This window comes from Haemaphysalis longicornis, unplaced genomic scaffold (genome assembly GCF_048455015.1).
Source record: "Haemaphysalis longicornis isolate Haplotype H1 unplaced genomic scaffold, Haemaphysalis longicornis Haplotype H1 scaffold_7, whole genome shotgun sequence".
NCBI lineage: Eukaryota > Metazoa > Arthropoda > Arachnida > Ixodida > Ixodidae > Haemaphysalis > Haemaphysalis longicornis.
In genome coordinates this window covers 12,132,397-12,157,096 of record NW_027526422.1, presented here as the reverse complement: position 1 = coordinate 12,157,096, position 24,700 = coordinate 12,132,397, and the positions used below count along the sequence as shown (strand labels likewise).

Below are 24,700 nucleotides of genomic sequence, written 5' to 3'. Positions count from 1 at the left end.
GGCAGTGAAACCAATGCACAGATATGCTTGCCAGTTTACCACAATCTCGTGTCTTTGTATTAAATACCGCGCTGCTCTCAGAAATGCAGGCTCAACTTGTTTTAGAAAGTTGGCTACCCCGCAAATAAGCCCTTCACGCAGATAAGCTGTTCTTCGGGCTTAATGCCACCACTCAAGGCAGGAGGGTCTAGATCACAAGGAAATTCCTAAATGGTGCCCTCCGATTAAATTTTCTTCACTCTTTATCAATCGCTTGTGTTTATTTAATGTGGAGATTTTGTTGGTCGTGTTTGCCAGAAAAGCCCAAGTGGCCGGCCACTATGTCCCAAGGAACGAAGGTAAGAAATAACGGGGCCGCACAAACGAGTCCACCCAAAAGTGTAATCCACACTGCCACATAACACAGCGGAAAACGTTACGCTTGCGTTGGGTAATGTCACAGCACAGAACACGCACTTGGTGCGTAGTTGTATGTTTGATCGCAATGATTCGGCGTACTGTGGCGAAGCAAACCTATTGCGTCAAAGATAGTGCAGAGCATGGTACGAAGCGAGGAGGCCGAGGAGGCTGAGTGGAGTGCGTACCGAACAGGTAGGGCCACAGCTCCTCATTTCCCAGCAGCTGCGGGATTCCGAGCAGCTGGGCGAGCAGGATGGACAGCGTGAGCACCAGCTGGTAGATGGTGCCGGCCGCGCCACGGTACCGCACCGGCGAGATCTCGGTCAGGTACATCGGTGCCAGCCCCGCCGTCAACCCTGCAAACGATGACCAGAGTGACGTAGGAGTTGGTCTCGCTCTGAAGAGCCGAAGCTCCTTTTGAATAATAAGAAAGATGTACAAAGGCACGCACGCAAAACATTCTGCTTTATATGGCTAACTTGCAGTTAGCTATGTAGGCCTATTTCGCGCAGCCTCCAACGACAAGCCAGCTCATTTCAAGCACGGCAGGAAAGCAAAAACCTTCACTTTTCCAAGCACCTTTACTCCAGGGCGTCTTGTTGGGAAGCTGTGGCCAAGGCTTCCTCCGCTCTGGACGTCAGGAGCTGCGTCACTGCAACCGCGGTCAGCAAGCCTGCCTACCGGAATGATATAGTTGGGTTATAGATGCCGGTCAACGTTGGGTGGCGATTACAAGCCCATAACGTACGTACAAGGTTGGGATAATCTTCACAGATCAAGCAAGTCGGAATGCCGTGTATGGATGGATGGTTGGGATAATCTTCACAGATCGGGCAAGTCGGGGTGCCGTGTATGGATGGATGGGAAATTTTTATTCAGTATCAATCAGTGGGTTTTTTTGTAAACCATTGCTAGGAGTCGACCAGTATCCCTTGGGACCTGACCACTCTCTGAGCTTGATTGATGATCTTTCGTTGAGCTTCTAGGTCTCAGCCAAGCATCAGAGCCTCCCAAGTTCTATTGTGTGTTTGCCGTCTTATATCTGTGGGCACGTCCACATCATGTGAACCATGAGGCTTTCGCAATGCCTGCATTTAGGTTCAGATGGACGTGGGTAGAGTTTACTAAATAGTAGCGGATTTAGGTAGGTTCCAACTTGTAATATGCGCCAGATCGCCTCTTCCTTTGTAAATTGGTGGAGTGATGTGAGCTCATTCGAAGCTGCCTTTTCAGGCGCAGAGGAGGTGCCCGTGGCACTGGAATACCCTCAATTCATAGCTCTCTAAATAGCCTGTGAAGTTTGCAAACATATCTGTGAACGAGTACGGATTCTTGGCAAGTTCGTGTGGCAATTTTGACGGATTCATAGAGCAAAGAACGAGGGCAAGAAAGAGGACCCACAACACAGCGCTATGTTGCGTGTCCTCTTTCTTGTCTTCGTTCTTTGCGCTATGAATTCGTCAATATCTGTGAACGCTACATGGTCTATTTTCACACGTTCACTGCTTCGTACATGAGTGGATCAGGCGCACCGATCACGAGATTGGGCATCAAATGGTAGGGACTAGCCCAACAAAGAGTACATCCAATCAAGTGCTTCCTGCGTGCCGTTCTAACGGGGGTAACTATAGGCAGGGAACCCACCTCTTTTTCTACTTTTCCCCGCAGTCCGCACGAGCGAGCTAAGATGGTTTATGACCTCTGATATTGTATTCTGCTTTAATGACGGAACGGGGGCAGAAGTCTGGAGTAACGAATGCTGCCAACGCTTCATTTTATGTTATCTGTTGACACTGGGCTACGAATACTATTATTCTTCTTGGGCATACAAATTTATCCCATTTCTTATCTGGCATCTCCGATTATGATTAGTACACTTCGTGTTTTAGTAACTCTCTCTCTCTTGTGACCTTGGCTTTGAAGTTGCACCTTATCTTTCTTCGACCTCTTGATATATTTTCCCTACTTGTAACACTATTCTTTCTAACGCTTTCTAAATTAGGCCGTCACCTCCCCATACCCGAACCGTCTCAGTTATCCTTCTTGGGCATGAATCATCTCTTCAAAGCCCGTGCCTTACAGTTCAAACCCCGTCGAAGGTGGGCGTTGTGAACTCACAGCACCCTGTCAAAAGCTGCGCAGAGTCCAGCTGGAAGCTGTGCAACGGGCAGTGCCTAGCGGCGGTTATTCGTCAGCGCTCGTGTCTGTCAGCCTCCTCTTCGGTCCAAGTCTTGCCGCGCTCTTTCCCAAGGGGTCAAGGCAGTGCCTACCTTTTGGTTCCGAGCACAATTTACCTCCCTTGTAGACGCGCGGCACGGAAAAGACATTTAAGCTTAAATCGTTTTGGGGAGCTTAAGAAAGCCGGTAGAGTGGAGAAAAAAAAATCCGGCGCTTAGTGCCCTTGCACATATTGCTGTATATATACACACACAGAGTTGCTACAGGATATCCGGAACGTCTTGCTTTGCAACGTCAGACATAGAAGAACATTATAAAGCGCTCGGCACCACCTCCCCCTTCATTTTAACGATACTCTATAGTCGAAGGAGTGGAATTCGAAAATAAGCGCTTTGTTGTGCAAAAACTTTTGTTTTGCTGAGAGTAGTCTTAGAAGTCGGGCTGTTGTTTTTTGTTTTTTTGTTTTTTTTTTGGGGGGGGGGATGGGGCGTAGAAACATGACGGAGCGGAAAGGTCTATTTCAGATAGCTGACCAGAATGCCTATTAATCTATTAGCCGTCTTGCCTAGTTTTCAACTCGGATCATACTTTCGTTTTAGTGCTTTTAGTTGCTACTCCCACCAAATTAAGCCGTAAGATTCGCTGCCGTTCAAATGTCACGGGCGTATGATTCACTACACGTTAAGCCTACCACCTGCGTGCAGTATTAAATAAATAAATTCAGTCTATGCTGTTTGCGCCCCATTGGTTTAATTAGTCTGCTGAAAATTTCACTGCCCTTCCACTCTGTGAGGGAGCATGGCCAGTGAAGTTGTGGTGCGGCATGGCACAGTCGTCTTAGCGGATAACTGTCATCTAATTTGTATCGCGGGATACTTTTGAGAGCACAACAGTTAGAGCTGTTTTTTTTTAATCATACTCCCTCCGTCGATGGCCATGCTTCATTGTGCAACAAAAAAATTCAACAAGCTGCCTTTTATAAAAGTTTGAAGGCCCTAGGGCCTTATTTTACTTTTGTTATGATTTTTTTTCCATACTGGGAACCGGTTTAGAAGCCTGCTCTAGAGAGAGCGTGATACGATGCTAACAGAGGCTGTCGTCAGGGCCAGCCCTGGAACAGCTCAGCTGTTAAAAACTTACAAGGCATTCGAAGTAGCCTTCAGGCATCGATGCCAATGGCAACGATCCAGAGGCTGGCGAGTTCCCGTGAAAATTACCCGCCTGCTAAGCAATTTAGCCCAAATTAGTTTTAATTACGTTTATACGTTGAGGATGTTGTAAAGACCAGTCGATGTTCGAAACGCATCCGTACACGCAGCCGCGCGTTCACAGCAATGAAATTATCTAGTGTCTGCACCTCGAGAAACTAAAAGCCCTGAGCACTCATCGCGAAAAAATGTCTCTGCAAGGCTGCGCACGTGTTGCGTTAAGGAGGCTCAGGGAGCAGGTGAAGTGGACGATTCGCGACTGCAGCGCAATCTTATCGTCCCACCTCTTAAAGCCGGCGCTCCTTGACCGTGTCAGGAGAGATATCGTTTACTCCGGGGAGCCGACAACAGCGCTTGTGGGCTCAAGACAGCGCAGACGAGCCGACGACAACTACCCGTCCGCACTCATGTGCGCGCGGCCTCAACTTAACGTTGTCTAGTGTGGACGATACCTGGTCGCATCTACGGCACGTCGACCAGATGAAGAGATCCCAACATGTAAATGAGAAATGGCTCAGGCGCCAGATACCTGTAATTACTTTTGACCCCGAGAAAGCTCCCCATCTTCGCAGAAAATGTTGAACAAGATGTCGCTGACGGTGAAAAGTATACAAATATACAAAATTGTGCTTCGATATCTTCCTGAAAATTTTGACTCCTCTCAAGAATGTTTCAGTTTTCTATTCGGCTCTGCAGTCACAGAAAATTTTAACACGTGCTCGGTGGATGCAGTTCCCGAGCATTTATGCGTCCCGAAATAAGCATCAATGATAAATCTCATTGTACTCAACTTAATACAACAGCTAATGGTTAAAGACTGGAAGTTCGTAGGGCCTGGAACTGCGTGAGGGCGTATTACGGGAGCCCGATAAGGTGATTTGGTGTCGTTATTAATGAATAACGTGATATATCCTCTTTCCCGAATCGCTTATTTCCCGAGTCGCTTTGAAGCCGCTCTCATGCTTGACCACTGGGAATGGAGGTTGCAGGAATAGAGCGCTGAAGTGAAAGCTTCACTAGATTGCGTGCACCTACGTATTGCGATTCTTTCCGGGAAGCACACACTGCAATGACTGTCCGTCAACAAACTCTTTCTTGGGACTTTCTCTGGCAGTCCCGCCGCACGCAATGCGTTCTGGAAACAACCCTTGCCGGCTCACTTGCTCGTGACAGGAACATGTTTCCTTCCGCTGTGGCAACACACACTCTTTTGTTGCTGGCAATGTATGTAGATGTCTTCACTAGGGTTGTTTTACGGCGGGTTGGATACAATGCTCACGACTTAGTCTGGTATTCCGCAAGGTGTTTACCTGTTGCTCGTTTCTTCCATGATGATTGCACAATAAAATTGCAGCAACGCACGAGACTGTCTGTAGCAGGATTGGTTCTCACGGAAAGGGGATACTGTTCTCCAACAAAGTGGTGAGCTGGGTGAGTTGGTGTGGTGTCATCTTAACAACAGCGCTAAAAAGACGGGTACGAAGGGGGCAGACAAGACGAGACAAGACAAGGCGAATCTGCTTTTTTCGTCACCGTCTTTTTCGCGCTGTTATTAATATGATACTCGTCTTCCTGTGTCCATTGCCAGACTAAAAATGGTGCTGGTGCAAACTAATGCCCAGCCCGAAACCTCTCGCCTGCAGCAAAACGCACTCTGCTTTGCGATGTATCATAAAAACGGGACAGCTCTTTGGTTGCAGCCGCCTGCATGCGCACTTGAGGCAGCGGATAATTTCGGCCGCGCAGAGTTCGAACATGCGGTCACGTACGCCTTGCGTGCCACCTGCGGAGTCGTCGACCTCTCCTGCCAAGTGGTTTGTTCTTCGAACTGGAACGGTGCAATTGACAACCGATATCAACCACTTTACGTTTTTCCCTCTGAGCTGAGATATGGCTCCTTCTGAGTGTCCTTCGACGTTCAATGAAGAGGGCCTATGGTATCAGCGGCATAAATTGTCGCCTTGGAGAAAATCTCTCAATGAAGCCCTCTCGGGAAGGCTTAGTCGAAGTTTCCTCTTAGACACGCATATAGGCCGAGGGAAGCCCTTCCAAGCTTAATCGAAGCTCAATGAATTAAGAAAGGGACAACGCAGCAGCACATATTTGCGCCGGTGCAATGGCTGGTAACCTGTATGCTGCGCGATTTGAGCGCGCGGAATCATCTCTGATATAAATGTACAGTGGGAAAGGGGGCTCTATAGATGAACACTAAATTCGTTTTCAAAAAATGAATTTGTGTCTACATTACGGTAAAGCAAGAAAAATAACACTGTGTATTTGTTCATGGTTTTACAGCACTTAGGTTATATAGGTAAAGTAAACCGCCCTAATTATACCGCTCTCACTAAAGAATTCACGTGAATATGATGGTAACCCATCGGCACTTACACAGCTTTCTTTCGGGGAAGCGATTACTTAGCTATTATAATGAACGGCGAACGTTTCCAGTACCAAACGCCAAGTTTCTTACTGACGGTAGGTATTTCCCACATTTAAAAGGCTGATGAGCCTTCCTTTCCAAGTACGTATATAATGTTGCCTACGCTTTGTTTGAGGTTAGGCCCGTATTGCTTCACAAACGGCGTCTAAGGGGTGTGAAAGCAAAGGAGCACTTGGATGACAGAGTTCGCGTCAGGCGATTCAGCCTTTGGCTTTTGTCCCTGTAGCACACTAAGTATTTTCGTCACTTCAAATAATGAACGAATGAATGAATGACGCATCTAGAAGGACGTCACCGCAGGGCTGCACATACCGGCATTGACTCCTGCCACGAAGCGACCTGCGACGAGGAGCTCACACGAGCCGGCGCCCTTGGAGAGAGTGAGCAGTGCCGCGGCGGCGAACACGAGTCCGCTGTTGAGTAGCAGGCCCCCCTTGCGGCCGAAACGGTCGGCCACGCACGCGGTCAGGAGGCCGCCGACCATGCCACCCACGCAGAACACGGCCACGACCACGCTGAACACCAGCGTCACCGCACGGGACGACACCGGCTCGCCGAACCGCTCCTCCAGCGTGCCGTTGATGAACGCCTCCAGGACCTGCGTACCGAGCATAGATCGATTGCGCCCGGGGCAGTACCGACAGGGAATTAACGAAACGGGGCCCCGATGACCCCGTTAGTTATATTAACACGAAAGTGCTTTATTCCTGGAGACACCAGGGTTTTGCTGATATCATATCCGTCACGGAAATGACGCCAGTACAACGAAGCAAGCGGCCTGTAAGGGGTGCACCCCGGCACACATGGTCTTCTTGCGGGGAAGCAACCTTTAGTACTAAATAGTACGTTATACTTAGGGTAGTTAGTTTTCGGGTTTTATATTTTATCACGAAATTGTTTTATGCCGGGATACACCAAGATTCACTGACGTCATATCTGTCACGGAAATGACGCCAGTACACCTTTGCCGAAGCGATCCGCCAGAAGGATGTCGCTTGCCAAGCACACCTGCAAGAAAGCCGCGGACCCGCAAATCATGCTCAGCTGCAGATTAGAGGAATCAACCACAGTTTTTTCAGCAGCTCTGTGGATCTACAGAACAAACTGCTGAGGGGAACAGTCTCTCACGGGCCCCCAACCAAGCTGGCATCCAAGCAAGCTTGGCGGAATTTCACCCGGGAGATGTAAGAGACCATGAACGCGCTCGGGGCACCTGACTCGTACGCAGAACTGCCTTGCCACACGTCTTTCAAAAGGACGGAAGCGGAGCGCTTTAGGCCCAAATTTTAAAACCTTCCTTACCTTACCCCATTTCCTCACCTTACTGAAGGAGCCCTTCATGCTCCCTTAAAGTGAGGCGACCTTGCAGCTCCGATCCTCATTTTTAAAGCCTCCCTCAACCTTCCTTACAAAAGGGCGCCCTTACTCCCGTCAAGGAAGCCATTCGTGCACATGGGTGCGAGGGTAAGCGCAATTTGTTCTTAAAATGTGCCTTCATTAGCCGTGACAGGCATGCAGTTTGTCGTGTTTTACATTTATACGGGCATATATATTTAATGTTTGCTTATTGCGCAGTTCTTGGAACAAGTTGTACCGGTCGGTTACTACAGTCGCTTGTAAGCCAAATCTAGTCTGGCAACAGTCTCACGTTGATTTTTGTCAACATCGCATTTAGCGTCGAAACGTGCGAGCCAACGTTTTGTCCGAGCGTAGCGCCAGTGTAACCATGCCCGGGAAAGTGGATTACACAGAAGAAAAAAAAAAGAACTTCTCCAAGAACTGGTACGAAAATACAAAAACTTTGTAGAGTGCAACAAGAGCAACGCGATGTTGCTGCAAGCGAAACTTAAAGTGTGGAAGCGACTTTGCGACGAATACAACCGCATGCCCAACATGTGCCCGCGTGATGTAAAACAACTCCGCGTCATAAGCGTTTCCTCTTTGTTGCGTTTGGTAGCCAACGTACTTTGGGAACAGGCGCAAGCACACCGCCTGCGTAACTTCCTCTGAGCCCATTGCTGACCGTGGGCTGCGAAACGTTGACGAGGTCGCCGACCACCGTCAACCGTCAAAACAAGTTCCAAGTGCCATATAGTAGGTGTTAGTGCGATGAAAAATTGTGCAAGGGATCGTTATCAGCGCTTATTTAAATCTGCCTCGATGTCACTACGCTGACCGCCCGCGCAGGTTCGCTGGTCCGACCGGTCATCGCGGCGCGCGGTGCGCCGAGCTGCCGAAAGATGGCGGTATCTGCGCGGAAGCATCGAAACATGCTACGGCAGATGTCTCGATCACCGATCGCTCAAGCGGAAATTATAGCTGAAATAAACTTTCACATGCGAGAAAGGGGATGATACTGTGGTGAAAAGTTGTGTTAGGTATTGTCATTCGCAGTTGCACAGATAGCGGCGATCAAATATCCGCCCCGATGCTAGCGGTAGCGGAATGAAAAATCGTCGTCGCTGTACAGCACCATCGGGTTGAGGCGGTCTCGCGGCTGCCTCATCGTGAGCGACGGATATCTGTACACGTCGCCGCACATGAAGTCGTCCACCCGCAGGCAAAACAGTGCAAAGTCCGCCCAGCTGTCGTACGAAGCAATAAACTCGGACGCCATAGCCGTCGCGTTCCTCCCGCAGCACCGCCGGACGGAGCTCCCAGCGTTCTGCGGCGAGTGCTGCGGAGAAGTGTGCGTCCAGTTGAAAGAGCGGGGTAAGGTCGCATCAAGGTAGCCCACGAGCGACCTTGCAGTAAGGAGACATCAAGGGAGCGTTTCGTAAGGAAGCCTCAGTAGGGAACGTTCCAAAATTGAACTAAGGCCTCCTTGCGAGTTCTAAGGCGACCTTAGTAAGGTAAGGAAGGAAGGCAGCTGGCAGGTGAAGCCTCCACAGCAACGCCGCCTATGGACTTCACGACGCAGATGGATATCATTTTATGTTTGGATCCCGATCGTTCCACCCCCACCAAACCGGGAAGTTTACTTGGAGTCTCTTTGATGTTTGGACCCTTAATTGCTACAAGGGTGTGTAATACTATCCTAGTTTTTTTACCATGTTGTTCCCCTTTACTCGGGTCAGCTTGTAATGGGACCGAACCGTCTCAGCGTTTCCTGTTTCTTACGTAAGACTGTTCTCGATATTGTCTTAGCGTGCTTCTTCTTAACCAAGACTACACGCCAGTCTGTAATGATTTTCAAGCATCCAATCGTGTTTTTTTTTCGTGTTTAGGACTGTTTTGCCACTCTTAAATTTCAACACTCAGGTTTTTTACCAGCCACTTTGCCTCCCTTTGGCTGCAAGTGGTCAAAGTAAGTGGCATAATCGCCTTAACTTGTCCATATGTAGGAGTATGTAACCAAATGTATAGTCATGTGTCGTTCCACTGTACTCGGCTTTATCCTAGATATTAATTCACGTATACAAATCCGATTCTCTTTTAAAAAACCGTGGTAATTCAGGAGTTCTGTGGCCGTCTAGCAAACAGGGGAGCACTGGTTCAAATCGCAACCAGCCCAAAATTTATCCCATTTTTTAAACTCAATTGGTTAAAATGGAGCTTCACTGAGAAATGTGGCATCCTTGTGAGCATTCATACACCTGTGTTTTGTCCTTCGACCTGTCGGCCATCTTGTGTGCCATGTGTAGGCCACTTTGTAGGCCATCCGTCCGCCATTTTGAGTGCCATGCACGGCGGTTGTTGACCAGCATAGTTAGCTAATGCTTTCGCGTTAAAAAAATTTGGGGTAAGATTAAGGTATGGGATGAAGCCTAAAGAGGAAGTAGGGGGAGATAAGAAATACAAGTGCAGATAACTACTGCACACTTACGCGTTATGCTGCCACAGTTGGAACAGGGTAGCTGTCTCGGATAAAAGGTACATTAGGCTATTGCTACAGTACTCCTTTTGACCCTTCCGAGCAATTCAGTCCTAGAGGGTGTGACTGACAAGTTTATCTACTGACTAGCGGTAGTACCCGTCGATGCCCGAGTGGGCCACTTTGACACTAATGGGTATAACACGTCTTCGTTTATTTCTTACTTGTCATAAATAGGTAGTTCACCGGGAAGTTGTACACAATTGTGACCTCTCACCTGCTGTCAGTAAATGGGCTTTTACCGGAGGCGTGTGATAATGGGAAACAGCTGGAAGTCGTGTTTTGTTGGAACTCTCCCGAAGCAAATCATAACAAGATGGTGTTCCCAAATGACTACTTACCTTACTAAGGCTTGACGTTGGGCTAGTTGGGTATACATTATTCACACTAAAAACAGCGCAGGGACGAGGACGGAAGAAGTGACAAACTAGAGCGCTGATCTGGCGTTCAGCGCTCTAGTTTGTCACTTCTTCCGTCCTCGTCCCTGCGCTGTTTTTAGTGTGAATAATGACTACTTACCTATGGGAAGTGTTATCTCAATAGGTATGAACAATACTCATCACTCACAGTTTTATGATAACATGGGCTCCTACTGGAGACACGTGGTTGCAGAAAGTCCCAACAGATGGCGAGCGCTGTGCGAACGCGGGAAAATTGAACTGAATTCCCCGTCCAGAGGGTTGTTAAGTTAAAAAATCCCGCTGGCCTCCTTATAGGCGTGTTATGACGAAATCAGGAAATTGGTTTTTCGGCAACTGTATGGACAGCATTTGCAAGCAAAAACGGATTGGATATATCAATGCGCTGTGTAGTAATTGAAGAATGTGTAAAAACACAGTTTTCTCGAAATCCTCATTGTCGCTATTAGGTGGACGTTATGAAAAAGTCTATAACAGCGTTTAGATACCTGCATAAGTTATTTATATCAATAAAAACCAGTTCAGAACATCTGAAATGACCTGCGACAAAAAAAAATACAGTCGAACACGGATATATCGAACACGGGTATATCGAATTATTGTCTATATCGAACTCATAAATTATCCCCTTGAAAATCGTGTGTAAAAGTATAGGAATTCGTACGTTTATATCGAACCGTATTTTTCCCGACATTGGGTATATCGAACGCTGCGCGTGCTGGAAGGTGCTCTTCGGCGGTCGCTGCACCCCCGATTGAGGTTGAGGAGGATGTAGAGGAATGCGCGGGCATGGCGAAGACTGGCTCGCGGAACTAATCCCCCCTACCGGAACGAATTTGCGCTTGCCCAGTCGGGCCCCGCTACCGGCCACCGTAGCGTTAGCGGACGGAGCCCGGTATGCTAAATCTCTCAAGGCACACAAGCCCGAACGCTCGGAAAATGTGACAGTGCGAGGTAGGGATGCCCCCACTGCGCACGTCCTTTTTTTTTTTTTTTTTTGCGGCTGCGTACGTTCCCCGGCTTGCCGAGAAAGAGTTTTTTTTTCTCTCTCTCTGGGTCGCTCTTCCCCCGATGTCGTCTCGGGAAAGGGAAGAGGGAACGAAGGCGCTGGCGGCCTCCTCGTTCTTTTGCATTTTGCTGCTGTTTGGCGAGTTGTCCCGCACCTTTCGGAGATCACTGTTTCTCTCGGAGATGACAATCGCGAGCGCTTTGTTGGAGTCCGTTCAGAGAGCCTTGGAATTGTTACCTTCAAAGTTCTTGTGGTACGTGCGCGCTGTTCTTTTGCGTACGTGTTGTGCATGGTGTGCGAAGGCGCAGCGTACTGCTAGAATTTTATAGTTGTGCAGCCTCGAGAAGATCGAGACCAGCGTCTTTAATTTCAGTTCCATGACGAAGAAGCAGGCCAAGATCAGCGATTTTTTTTCACGGAAGTAAAGTGTCCTGTTGCATCGTGAGTGCGGAATTAGTTGTCATTCTTGAATGCGACGATCGGTAAGTGATCGTCCGCCATAGGTGAGGTCTCCGAGCCCATATTTTTTTATATCGAATTTTTCATATATCGAACTATTTCACGACCCCCTTGGAGTTCGATATATCCGTGTTCGACTGTATCTGAAAAATTATTTTGGCACTTTTCCCTCTCTCTCGGGCGTAATTTTTAAAAATTTAAGCAATCTTCAGCTCCTACACTATAATAAGAATGCGCTCATAAAATTGAAAGCCGTTTGGATCAGCAGTTTGGCTGAGCGCTGATATCACCTGTTGGGCCTTTTCAGCTCGTCAGGCGTGTCATTAAAAAAAATTCTTTTCGCCCTTTCACCGACGTCGCAAGCCGAAATCCTTGAAATTTGTGATGTGTATTTGTATTACTAACATTTATTAGGGAAAATGAATTGGATAAATCAATCAGCGGAACATTCGTTGGAGAATCTTTCAGAACATTCATTTTGTTCTGAAATGCAGAAACGGCCCAATAGTGTTGGTTAGGAGAAAACCGTATGACTACTTCTTAGATATTCGTAAGGGCTACACATAACAGCAAACCAGCCCTTGGCTATGTGAACGGGTGACCGAGATAATGACGAATTTACCAAAACAAAATGTCCCCTTTTTAAAAGGGGCATGGTTTGGGCCTGTTGGTGATGCATAATTGGAACTGAAAGCGCAAATTAGACACGGACAAAGAAAGGGGACAACAGGACGAGCGCTACGTCCTGTTGTCCTCTTTCTTTGTCCGTGCCTAATTTGCACTTTCAGTTCCCATTATGTCCCCTTTTACCTTGCTTAGGAATATATATTCGAAAAATCCCGCCTTAGTGAGCCCCTACCTTATGACGCGAATATACTCCCGAAACTGCAAGTTTCTAGGTGTAACAGTTTTGTCTGGGCGTTGATAAACCAGTCGGTCCGTCGGTCGGTCGGGAGCTTCTCCTTTATAGGTGTGAACACATCAGTCCACATTGGTGCATATTCTCTTCCCATGAAGTAACTATACCAGCCTTCAATTGACTGACATTTACACTCGTCTTTGCGGTATGTATGATTATAGCTGGGAAGAAAGGCTGTATACATTATTCATACTCACGAAAGCCGGCTTAAAATAGCATTTACAGGTGTCACGCAATTAATGCATGAGTGTTCTTCTGATCGATGGCTGAAAGAGAAATTCCCCGTAAAGCTGGTACATTTTTCAGCCCACGCTTTTGACGTTTTCAAATTGAAAATGGAAGCTGGCCTGGCTTGGCCATGGGTGCTCACCTGCTGCGGCGAGTTGACGACCCCGAGGTGGTAGCCATGCTGGAAAGCGGACCCTACGGCTGAGGACAGCACGGCTAGGACCAGGGTCGGCGTTAGGCCCTGCATTGCAACCACAAGGCAGAAACTCCGTTAAGCTGACCGAGGACAGTGTTATGTGTCTGGCTTCAAAAATATTTATAAACTGCAACCCAGCCAGCGAAAGCAGTTTCATAGATCCGTTACAGAATTTTAGCTTGTAAACTAAACTGGGGCACTCATTTGAACAAATTTAGGAGCATTGGTTTTAGAAAGCTCATTTTTGAGCAGAAAACCGAGATAATTGTCAAAAAATGCGCGTCAGTCCACCCTGTGAAGGTGGTTGGAAAGCGAAGCTGTAAACGACACCCACAACGATTACCCATGCGACGTCGCTTGAATTCACACGCGTGGCTCTACAAAGAGTGAAACCAGAGACAGTGAAATTCACTTAACCACATCCTTTATTACTTCAAAGAGATATTCTGTGCTAATTTTAAATCGATGCATGATTCATGAACGGCGGTTGGTTGAGTTGTATTGGCGGAGCACATGAGTGCAAACTCTTTTTTTTTTTTTTTTTAGAAAAGCAAAAAAAAAAAAAGCTGATATCCGGTGTTAGACGGTCTCCCTTCTCCGTCTCTGCTGCCGCCGAGGCGACGAGATCGACGGCAGGGACGGTGGAGAAGTGCGATGCGATGCGTTGGTGTGAGCATCCTTTAATTTTTAAACTCCTAGCGCATGCGCAAGGCACGCACACGACCGCTACACGTGCCGTGGGCAGAGTGTATTGCGGCGTGAGAGGTCACGCGACGCTATCGCGTGGCATTCAGGGAGATAGCAAGGGGTAAACCCGCAGATGTATTCGCTGAGTGCACCGTTTGTCTCCCCCATCACTGCGTGGGCTCGTAGCTCAGTTGGTAAGGCAACGGGCACTCGCTCCGTTTCTCTATTCATTCCAGTTTCTATTCCTGGTGGTGCCAGTAACTTCTTTTATTTGTTCGCGGGAGTTTTCTGTTGACACCAACAGTCGCGCGAGAGGCTAAGGATGGTGATCATCATCATCATCATCATGACGACGACGGTGCTTATGTTGGTAATACGTTAGAAGGAAGTTGGTGGAGAGGGATCGCCGCGACTATATATGCTCTTCCTCTTGTAGTGCCATTATGTTACAGCAGCAACTTCCAGCGAGGCAGGTTCGCAAAGAGCAAGAAATTGGTGTTCGATGTACTTACCTTGAATGGGCCTACCTTCAAAACCTACCCAGTGTGCTTTTGCTCCTCCTCAGCACAGTTAATGTCAGAAGTACAGCAACCCGGGACGGAAGAAACCGAACTATTCTCATCTGAGAGTAATTATAGTCATGCGCCATCATTCCCCCCCTCCATTGGGACTTGTCTACGAGAACACTGGTAATTTTGTGGGAGAGAGGAATATTTAGCAACCACTGTTTTTCCCGCCTTTTGCGCAAGAAAAATGTCGAAGCGTTGCTGGCGCTGCTTTTATTTTCGCGTTTTTTCGATAATTTCTCTGCGTCGACGGTTTCCGTGTGGCTGTGCAGCCCACTTATCGTATACGTGAGTAGTGATACGACTGGTTGGATGTTCGGAAAGCAGGGAGTCAACTCGGATAGTGATAGCGAGGTCGCGCTTGATCGGCGGCAGTAAAGCAGGGATCGACGGCGGTGGAGGCGGTGGACATCCACCGCCACAAAGCGGCCTAAAAATACAAGCAGGGCCGGGGAGGCCCTTGGAGAGCGGCGCTGAGCCGCCGATGCGGCCAAGCGCGAGAGCAGGCCCGGCTTGTTTATGGCCTCCTCGGTCGAGCGCCGACGCCGGGCGCTCCACGCGATTCGAAGGAGCACCCCGAGAGTATCTCGATCGGCGTTCAGCGAGGAGCTCGCGACGCCCTGTCATGCCTCCCACTTTGGCGCAGTGGCTGCGGAGTGATCCTTTTCTTGGGCGCGAAATCTTGCGTTGTTTCGACGCGTAGGCTGGCACTATTTCGGCTAGGACGGACATGGTCTGCATTGTTAAGGCGCAAGGGTTGCATTCCCCATCAAGCGGGAAAAGTGCCCGCAGTTGTCGTCGTCAACACGTTTTGTACCGAAATGGCGGGCGCTTTAAGGAGAAAATAAACAAAAACACATTTGGCCTCGGGTAGGATTTTAACCCGTATCGTAGGAGCAGGAGGCAGGTGCGCTAAGCACAGCGGCAAGCCGGAATCCTGGCACACCGGAACAACAATCAGAACAAGCGGAACAACAGACCGGAACGACATTAGTATTTACATAGCTTCAGAAATGGGAAAATCGGACTTACCTCGTTACGTAACTTTTCTTGAAGCACGAATAACAAGACATAAGCTCTCTATTACGCCAATATTTTCTAACACAAATTCTCACATGAATAGTTTTTTGTTTTTTGTGCGTACCATTAACGAATGGAATCCCCTCCCTCTTAAGGTTTCACAATCAAGAACCTTCTCACAAGAATTGGAAAACTACTTGCCTCATGAATTAGAATAATCTAAACCAGTGATTGTGACCACTTGTACTTCATGAGAAAATTACCTGCTGTTTTGTTATATAAGCGCTGTGTTGTTGTTGGGGCAAGGCGTTTTGCCCCACTGTGACTTCATTTGTGCTGTTCTTATGTCCAGGTTAAGTGTTTGGAAGTTTTTATAACGTGTTATAGGTAGCATCATGTTCATGCGTTGTTTGTATTCTGTTCTTGCTCTGTATTTCCCTCCCTGCATGGGTCAGCATATCTTGGCCTGCAGTATGGATAAATGAAATGAAATGAAGCGTGCACTGCGAACGATGAACCTGACGGCACGTGAGTAGAAGGGGCGCACGCGGAGGAGAGCTCTGACTGTGGGGAAGCTGTCGCGTAAACTGCGGCCGCACCCTGCCCGTATAGGAGTGATTCGGCTCAAATGACGAGGACACGGAGGCGAAGAAGGAGGCGCAAACACGATGCAGCACTGGAGAAGTCTTTGATAATCTACAAGTTTTCGCCTTCAAAGCCTGTCAGCAGTCTCATGTTCCTGAGAATTTTTTTTTTTCATAAGAACTACTCGAACTAAACCAAATGTGGCATGTTTACAAGACCGCACACCTAAGCAGAACATATGCAGCGTAAAAAGCTAATGGTATAGAATCATGTATACCCCTTTGCGACACGGCGTATACAATTGTACACGCGACTTTTAAGAGCATTTTTTTGTGGATTACAATCGTCGTCATCCTCACTTGAAAGCCAGCATTCGTATTTCCCTGCTCTGCCAGAATTTGCAATTCCTGCTTTACGGCGGGAAATACGAATGCTGGCTGAGCGGTTCACGTGGGGTTCAAGAACACCTACTTGACACGCCAAGTGCCCGGCGCGTCAAGTAGGTATTTTTGGTTTTACGTTTAATGTTTAGTTAAAACGTTTAATAAAGCAAAACTGAATCTATTACATTAATATATAAAGACTACCGATAGCAATAATGTATATATTTTTTCTATTGTAGCAATTGTTAGGAAACGGTGGTCACGTTTACGATAGGGTATTTACGATTAGGACACGACATAATTTATAAACTACTTATGAGATCGTGCTGTTTATGATTTTTAAGGGAAATTTTGGTCATCCGAAACATACACAGGCAGTTTAAAATTTTTTTCTGACGGCTACATCCTAATGCGTGTCGCAAAGGGATGCATATTTTTAAACTATTAGTTAGCCTCGTAAATAAGAAGCGTGGCCATTGGGACGGAAAGTGGCACTTCGGTGAACCGGACTCAACCGGAATTGGTGATTCTGGCAGGTCACCAAGCTGCCAGCATTGTTCCTAATCTTTCTTGTAAAATACTGACTACACTTAACGGTATGTTATGTTCAGACGTTTACAGCCTTTAAAAATATGCCGGCAATTGCCTCGTTCGGACGACAGATGTAGCCTTAAAAAATTGGGCCACTTCGCTGAGTATCTTCAAATTCAGGGTGGCATAGAAAGTCGACAACGAGGCGCGACATCTCTCTCCGCTGCTCGCGATGTACCTGTATAACGACGACGTGTGGGGGCATGGTTTCTTCTGCATCATCAAAAAAAAAGACTTCCACTCTGCTGCACTCTCTGGGCCCCAGATAACCCAGTGTTGCAAGTCTCGCATACAAGCAAATATGACAAGCACTTACAGGAGACTTCACAGGGCCTATCTTGAATAGCTAAGCCGTAGTCTTCGCTCAATCCGCACGGGTGGCATGCGTAGTAGAAATGCACCATCGGAAATCTCTCCTGAGGGTTTCGAGGACACCTGCAGTGATACTGCCAAGCTACAAATTAATGTCGCATTTTTCAATATAGAATTGACGTTGATACCAGTTGGGGACTCGTTGGTTGACCTTTCGCGCTCATTAGATAGCTGCTCCTCAACGCTGGGCCCATTCCGTCATAGCACGCTGTTATTGTTTACTTCTCAAGCGGTGCTCACACACCTCGGAAACCAAAGCCGCTCTTGGCGTCGTCCTCGCGTCTCGTGGATGGTTGCGCGAACCTAATCGGCTCTTGCGTTCGCAGTTGTTTTCGCGAGATAAGGGGCTTCTGCGCCTCTACAAGGGCGGAAGTTCCCTTCGGGAGCCGTGCCAACGTGCAGCGCACTCGCGTGCTCGACGCACGACGAATGAGTGACACGTGCACCGTGGGTGAATTTTCGAGCGCATCTGGTTTCAGCAGCGCGCGACGCATCTGACCACTTTTGGGGAAGCATGGAGAAGGAATGTCGACGCGAGCCACGTTGTTGTCCCTACCGCGCCGTCACGTGGGTACGCGCAACCCTGTCGCCTCCTTTACGCGGCGCAAAAGTTAAACCGAAGGAGTCCATTACACCAGCCCCCCAACAAACACCGTCATCCGTTGTACGCGCACTTCCGTAAAGACCGCGTCGTCTGCCGGAATCCCCCTTCCCTCCCCAGCCCCGTCGGCGTGAACTTCCATTTCTCCACTCCCCTCTTTACTACGAAGCCCGAGCTTGAACTTTGGTTCCCCCGCCACAGCCCCCCCGAATCAATGACCTAGCTCTCTCACGAAGTTTTCGTCTACGCTTAGCAGAATTTTACCAACCGTTTGTTAATTTCTCTTGTTCTAAACCGGTTATTCTTGTTTCTTTTCGTCTAAACCACTGGCAAGAACAGTAAATGGCGATCTGTGTTTTAAATTCCATCACACCGGCTTAAAACATGAAACATTTTTCACTCTGTACAGTGCCGATGAAGATTTCTGCCAGAAACACCGGTTTTAATTCATACCGCCGAGCACGTTCATTATTACCCGCCATAATTTCGGGCGACTGTTCAGGCCACAATAATTTAGACCAAATACACTTTTTTCGTTCTGATCGCCGGATTGGCTGGCCTATACCGCGGTGGAGGGAATGTAGGTGCCGTGAGCGTGGTAATGGCTTATCTTGTGACCTTCAAGGAGATATTAAGCAAGCCGAAAGCGAAAGGAAAAAATGGATTGAATTGTTTTCTTTTCTTTTCCCGGGGGTTAAGGATCTAGTTCCAAAGTATGGGCAAGATGCTTTTTTTTCTACTCTGATAACTAGCTTATTACACTCCCACATAATTCCATCAGTCATGCTAATCTTCCTTTTGATCTGCTCATGTTTCAGAGGTAACCGATAGAAAATGTCGGCGTCGATCCATCGATGGTCTTTCTCGTGGCCTCACCACAACCAGACTAGAGAGACTCTAAGGTAAACATGGAAATAGAATCATGCTTAGAAAAACGCGCAAAAAAGAGAAAATGCACAAACTGCGGAACGTAGCGCTACTCCCAACTAGAGTTTTCAATGGGGACCTCAAATAGTTTTTAATTGGGATCTCAAGTACATCAAGTATGCCCAACGTAAGGAGAGCACGCTGTCGCAGAAGAAATATACATGGCAGAGCAATAAAGTTTTATAAGCCATCGAGGAACGCAGCCTCTGACGAAATGAGGTTAATAGAACTCTGGCCAATGATAGACGTCCAGCTAATGAATTTCTACAAGTATGAACCTTCACCAACTAGTCCAGATGTCTCATCTTACTAAAGCAGGAAAACAAAGGTAGGCACACACATCGTACAATGTGGAGAAAAATTTACACACAAAATACGAAGAAGCAAAGCCAACACCAGGGAAATTCTGGCCGGCTAAGTACATGCTACAAGGGTTCACTTAAACTTTGCGCAATAAGATTATGTCACTTGGCGCTCTTAGGTGCCCTTGCTCCATAAAACTACGCATAATACTGCTGCAGAATACACACTTGGAGATTCAGAGGGAATTTATTGACCAGGCTCGGTGGGAAGTCCTAATTGTGAAGTGCAGTAGGAAAAAAAGAACCGGTTAACAGCGTTGAAAAAAAAAGGAAGAACCGGATAGGGAGCAGTGGAAAAAAAATAAATGCAGAAGGTCCTTAAAATATAAAAGTTCGCCACAAATGTTCGTTAGAAGTAGCTGTTTTAGAATGAAATTCCAGTTCGAGTATTTCCGTTCACGAGAATATCTAACTGCAAGGCCCTGCTGGAACGCCGCTCACGTTACGTACACTACTTACAAAATACAAAGGGAGGCACCGCCGAGGCACGCTAAAGAGGTACGGGAGCGCGGTGATCCGTCGTAAGAAGCGGGTCGTCGTAAGCCCGGGGGACGTAGCAGCGGGGTTTCACTGTAGTATTTTTTTCTACCCTGGAAATTGGCGTTTCTTAAAAAGAAAATTTGGCTTCCAGCCACGTTCATTTATTTTATATTGGCTTTAAAACTCCCTTAGCCTTGGTGGAGCGGATATTGTTCCCCACGTTATTTTTCTTAGGGGGGGGGGGGGGGACACGGAGTTTTTAAAAGGTTTAAAAGGCTCGAGAGGTGGCAAGATCCAATGGATTCGTGAAATGACGACCCCAACCATTTCTCTGCGACATTTTTTTTTTCCTAATAAAGTGTTTGATTACTATACGTTACTGTGCCAGATTTCGTCTTACTTCTTTTCGACGGAGGAGATGTTTCAAGATAGGCACCATGGATAGATAAAGAATCTAACAAACTCCTGGCGAAAAGCCTAAGCGTTTCGTTAAAATATATGACGTCCAATTATTTGCAGAAACAGGAAGCTAATAGCAGAGACAAAAAAAATCGGTAGTGCGATGGGTGTCATGACCATGCGAAATTAACCAAATGTGTCTCCTAAAAAACGTCAAACAAAGAGTAGAAGACTAGGAAAGCGCTTTATTGTGGATTTGGATGGCTAGTAAAATATCCACACTTCGTGGCTCGTGACGCGGTGAATGATTGAAGGTACTATACACAGGTTTAAGGTGTGATTGATATCACTAAGTTTATCCTGCTTGGACCATTTAGGGTCCTCAGCGTGTATTAAAATAAGTTAAAAAATAAATATTCTTAGTGGCAGTCAAAAACTGTAACCTCTAGCGCTGCAGTGTTAAAAGAAAATTCATTCTAGAGCTTTCAGGGCTTTCTTATTTTTGATGAATTTTTTGCAGGGCAGCGGAATAAGCACATTCACACAGAAATCACGAAATTAAGATTTATGTTTATAGCTACTGTCTTCGCCGAACGTAAATACTTTGCAAATTCACATGCAACAAATTCGTTGGAGTTAATTTTATCTCTGCGGTTGATTGTATTTCTCCACATCACTTTATCAGGACGCTGTCAGAGTTACTTTTCTCACGTATATATGAATAAAACAGCTAAATAAATTACTCCTGAGCTCATACACATTCCACAATTATAGCGCTAACTCTATTAACTACCGCTTATCACGAAGGCGTGATGTGTGTAATGGCATGAAATTGAGTTAAATTAAGCTGACCGAAAATTTTTCCCAATCGACGTTTTCGGGTATGATGTGCATAACGCCCAACGATTTGGTGTGTCTCAGGCTGCTAGGTGCTTTTACGCAAACGGCAGCGTTCTAGACAAAGTGAAAAATGCAAATATATTCCCGAGGGCTAGAAAGGTCACTAGAAGAAACGAATCAGTGAAAGAAAGCTTCACAGAGACGGGAAAGAGGAAACACGAGTACAGTCACTGGACGCTTCGAGACACTCAAAGCTTGAATCTTTGCGCTGCTGCAGGGACCGAGCTGGTTCTTTGTTGATGTGTGTCATCCATTAATATTTGATTTGCAGAAAACACTTTAATGCCCTACCCGAGTGTTTTTTTAACGCACGAATATCCAGCCTCTGCCGCATCTAGTTATCACGAGCCAACAGGTTACACTCTCAGAAGTCCCCGTAGGTCCCCGTGGTGCTTCCCACAGGCCTTCTGAATGACCAATTGAAGTGACCAATAGTGCAAAGGCGGCAAATGACTAATCCCTACATAAGAATTGACTAAAACAAGTGAATGTGTGCAGGGACGTGAATAGCTTTTTTCATTGCCCAACGTACCTGTCCAGGTGCCCTTTTTTTATTTCGTTCGTCGCAATTGTACACCAGCCACTTCTATCAGTAATTCCGGGTGTTTCTAGTGAAGACGCCCGTAGGCGACTTCTTGAGTGTAAAAAAGTACGTGCTGTACATAATGGTGTGAAGAAAGGTGGAGTAAACCTTGCAGCTTAATTATGGTTTCAGTAACCATCCACGGGACCCATTGTCAGTAACCAACCACCCATTGTCAACAGTGTGTAGTCAGCACGTGCACCTAAATTACGTGTAATTGGGAAGCTCGGCGGGTAAATGCCCCAGCTGGCTGCTCGGCAGCTGACTCCCTTTCGGGTAGATGACGTCATCTACCACGACTTGCTAGAAGGACCCCCTCGGCCAAGCACTAAATGTTTCTTGCGTTTTAACTTGTTTAGCACGTGCATGACACCGCATAGAGAGATGATAGGGTGATTACCTATTTCCTCTTGTATTCGCATCTTTGCTGACGACTGCATTATTTACAAATAAATTAATAGTACTGATGACCTCCAAGCGCTCCAAAACCATCTCAGCCTACTTTGCCATTGGTGTAACACTTCGTTAATGTCTCTAAATGTATCAAAATGTCAGGTAATTGCTTTTAGCCGCACACGCGACAACTCGTGTTTTTCCTACAATGTCAGTCATAAAGAATTGTTGCATACCGTGTCATATAAATATTTAGGCGATCACCTAACCGAAAACTTCTCATGGTCGTCCCATGTTACAGCCATATGTGCCAAAGCATCAAAGACATTAGGCATTTGCCCCGTAATCTTAGCGATTCACCTTCGAGTATTCGTAAATTGGCCTATCAGACATTTGCTCGCCCACAACTCGAGAACGCATCATCTATTTGGTCCCCGAATCATAACTAGCTAACTGACATGATCAAGTCGGTCCAAAATAGAGCTGCCCGTTTCATCTCGCGTGATTACAGCCACGATTCCAGCGTAACACAAATAAAGCTTGATCATTCCCTCCAGCCTCTAGTTCTTCGCCGATATATCGCTCTTTTATCATTGCTCCACAAATATGTTTATAACTGCACTCTTTCCACATTGCCTATCCAAATTGCATCAAACACGCCCCGGAGATTAAATAACCAATTACGTTTTTCCCGTATGTATGGCTCCACACATGCGTTTAACCTCTTTGCGCTTCCTATGGCCATTCGCTTGTGGAATAAGCCTTCCCGATAGCACTGCTGCAGAAAATAATCAGGAAAAATTTCGTCATCTACACGAGCACTTGCAAAGTAGCACATATAATTAGGCGTCATCTTCTTTTTTTCACTAGGCAAGGGGTTTGAAATGGTTGAGATGTTTTCAATCTACTCTATTTTTTGCCTTGCATTCATTTTTTTTTTTTTGCGTGTGTGTCACGTGTACGCTGTTTGTGCTAAATATGGTAATTCTCTTTTGCATTTTCTGTCGTCAAATGTTACTGCGAGAACTGTATCTCTTCATGTTGATGTGGCTTGTGTGTTCTGAACAGTTTAGTACTTTTTGCGTTAGTTCCTTGCCATATACATATGCCTTTCTTTGTTCTTTCTCTGATTTTGCCCTGTGTGAATCGAAGTTATCAGTTATTTACATATCTTTTCGGCAGAGTGATGGCTGCTAGCTCTTTTTATGATTTTCATGTAACCCCCCTTACTCAATGCCCCCGGGCCTGTAAGGTATTTTAAATAAATAAATAAATAAATAAATAAATAAATAAATATAGCTAGATAGATAAATAAATAAATAAATAAATAAATAAATAAATAAATAAATAAATAAATAAATAAATAAATAAATAAATAATGCCGAACTCGCATTGAAGGGCCACGATTGTGTCATGGCAGAGATGGACGGTTCGGCTCTAGATCGGAAGCCTCCTCTTTTACAGCGAAGCTGTTAGCCTCCAGTTGGTCGGAAAATTTTGTGTCATGAACAAAAACCCAGGCACAACCACAAAAAAGCATCTAAAGCGCATTAGGGATGATGAGACGCATGTGAACAAAAGACCCCCCCCCATGTGTTCCTGGTAAATATTATGTTTGCATATTGTGTTTGAAGGCTAGGCAGGACTAGGGTCACTAAAAGAGCAGTTCTTGCCCAAGACGCCGAGCGCATGCGCAAGGCTAGGCAGGACCCAGAATTGGACGCCAGAGAAGCCGAGCGCTAGCGACAAGCCCGCCGGCACGACGAGAAACATTTCATACCCTCCCCCATCATCATTTGTATTGGTTCACAGCAACTTCGCTGGACATCCACTTTCTCCGGGCGGAATTGTGAATGGCGGCCTTTTTTTTTTTCTTTTAATTTCTTAATCCAAAGTGCCGGTGGCAGCAGCGAGCAGAAATGGCTAACATGAGGTCGAACGGCATCCTGGGTGTACCGGAAACTGGCAAACGTGTTCCCGCCACGATAACAGCAGCACCTTCACTTTCCGTTAACCTATCTTATTAAGCACGCGAAGAAAGACGTTAGTTGCTGACACCGAAGCTCATTTGTGGAGTTCTTTGACGTTGCAGTAGACGCAGTTTTCTAAGAACATCGGAAACATTTAGCCTGAACCCCGCTCGGATAACGACGGGCTGCTCATGTCAGGACGGGCGTTTTGTGCGTATGCGCTCTCCTGGCAACACAGTTGCTCTAATGCAGTTGAGGGAAGAACACGCTCCAGCCGGAGAGGTGTGGAGACACTCGCAGCTGGTATCTTTGGGCCGCTGCAGAGGCCTCTCTTTCCTTGTTGACACGGCTATCCGTTTATATTTGATTTGCAGAAAGCACTTGAACGCCCTGTTCAAGTGTTTAAAGCACGAATGACCAGCCTGTGCCGCTATGCTGCACTGCAACGCCGACATGAAGGCCGTACGGCACACATTCTCCGCTCTCCAGAGACCAAGTAGAGGTTCCAAACTCTGTTTTTTTCCAATCCCTCACCGGAAATGTAGCAACAGT

At 46.8% G+C, this 24,700-nt stretch overlaps 1 protein-coding gene across 2 annotated transcripts in view; it reads right to left on the bottom strand.

Moving 5' to 3' along the window:
* The window catches only part of LOC144144525 (solute carrier family 2, facilitated glucose transporter member 1-like), a 40,106-nt gene that overhangs the window by 13,633 nt on the left and 1,773 nt on the right, over positions 1–24,700 (bottom strand). The window contains exons 1-4 of one of the 2 annotated variants that reach the window (XM_077676012.1): positions 17,478–17,496; positions 13,276–13,374; positions 6,538–6,823; positions 585–755 (exon numbers count right to left, since the gene is read on the bottom strand). In XM_077676012.1, the coding sequence (XP_077532138.1) occupies positions 585–755; positions 6,538–6,709 (343 nt within the window). In that variant the 5' untranslated portion in view covers positions 6,710–6,823; positions 13,276–13,374; positions 17,478–17,496. Of the gene's footprint in view, positions 1–584; positions 756–6,537; positions 6,824–13,275; positions 13,375–17,477; positions 17,497–24,700 lie in introns of those variants that run through there. The other variant, XM_077676011.1, reaches the window with a different exon arrangement.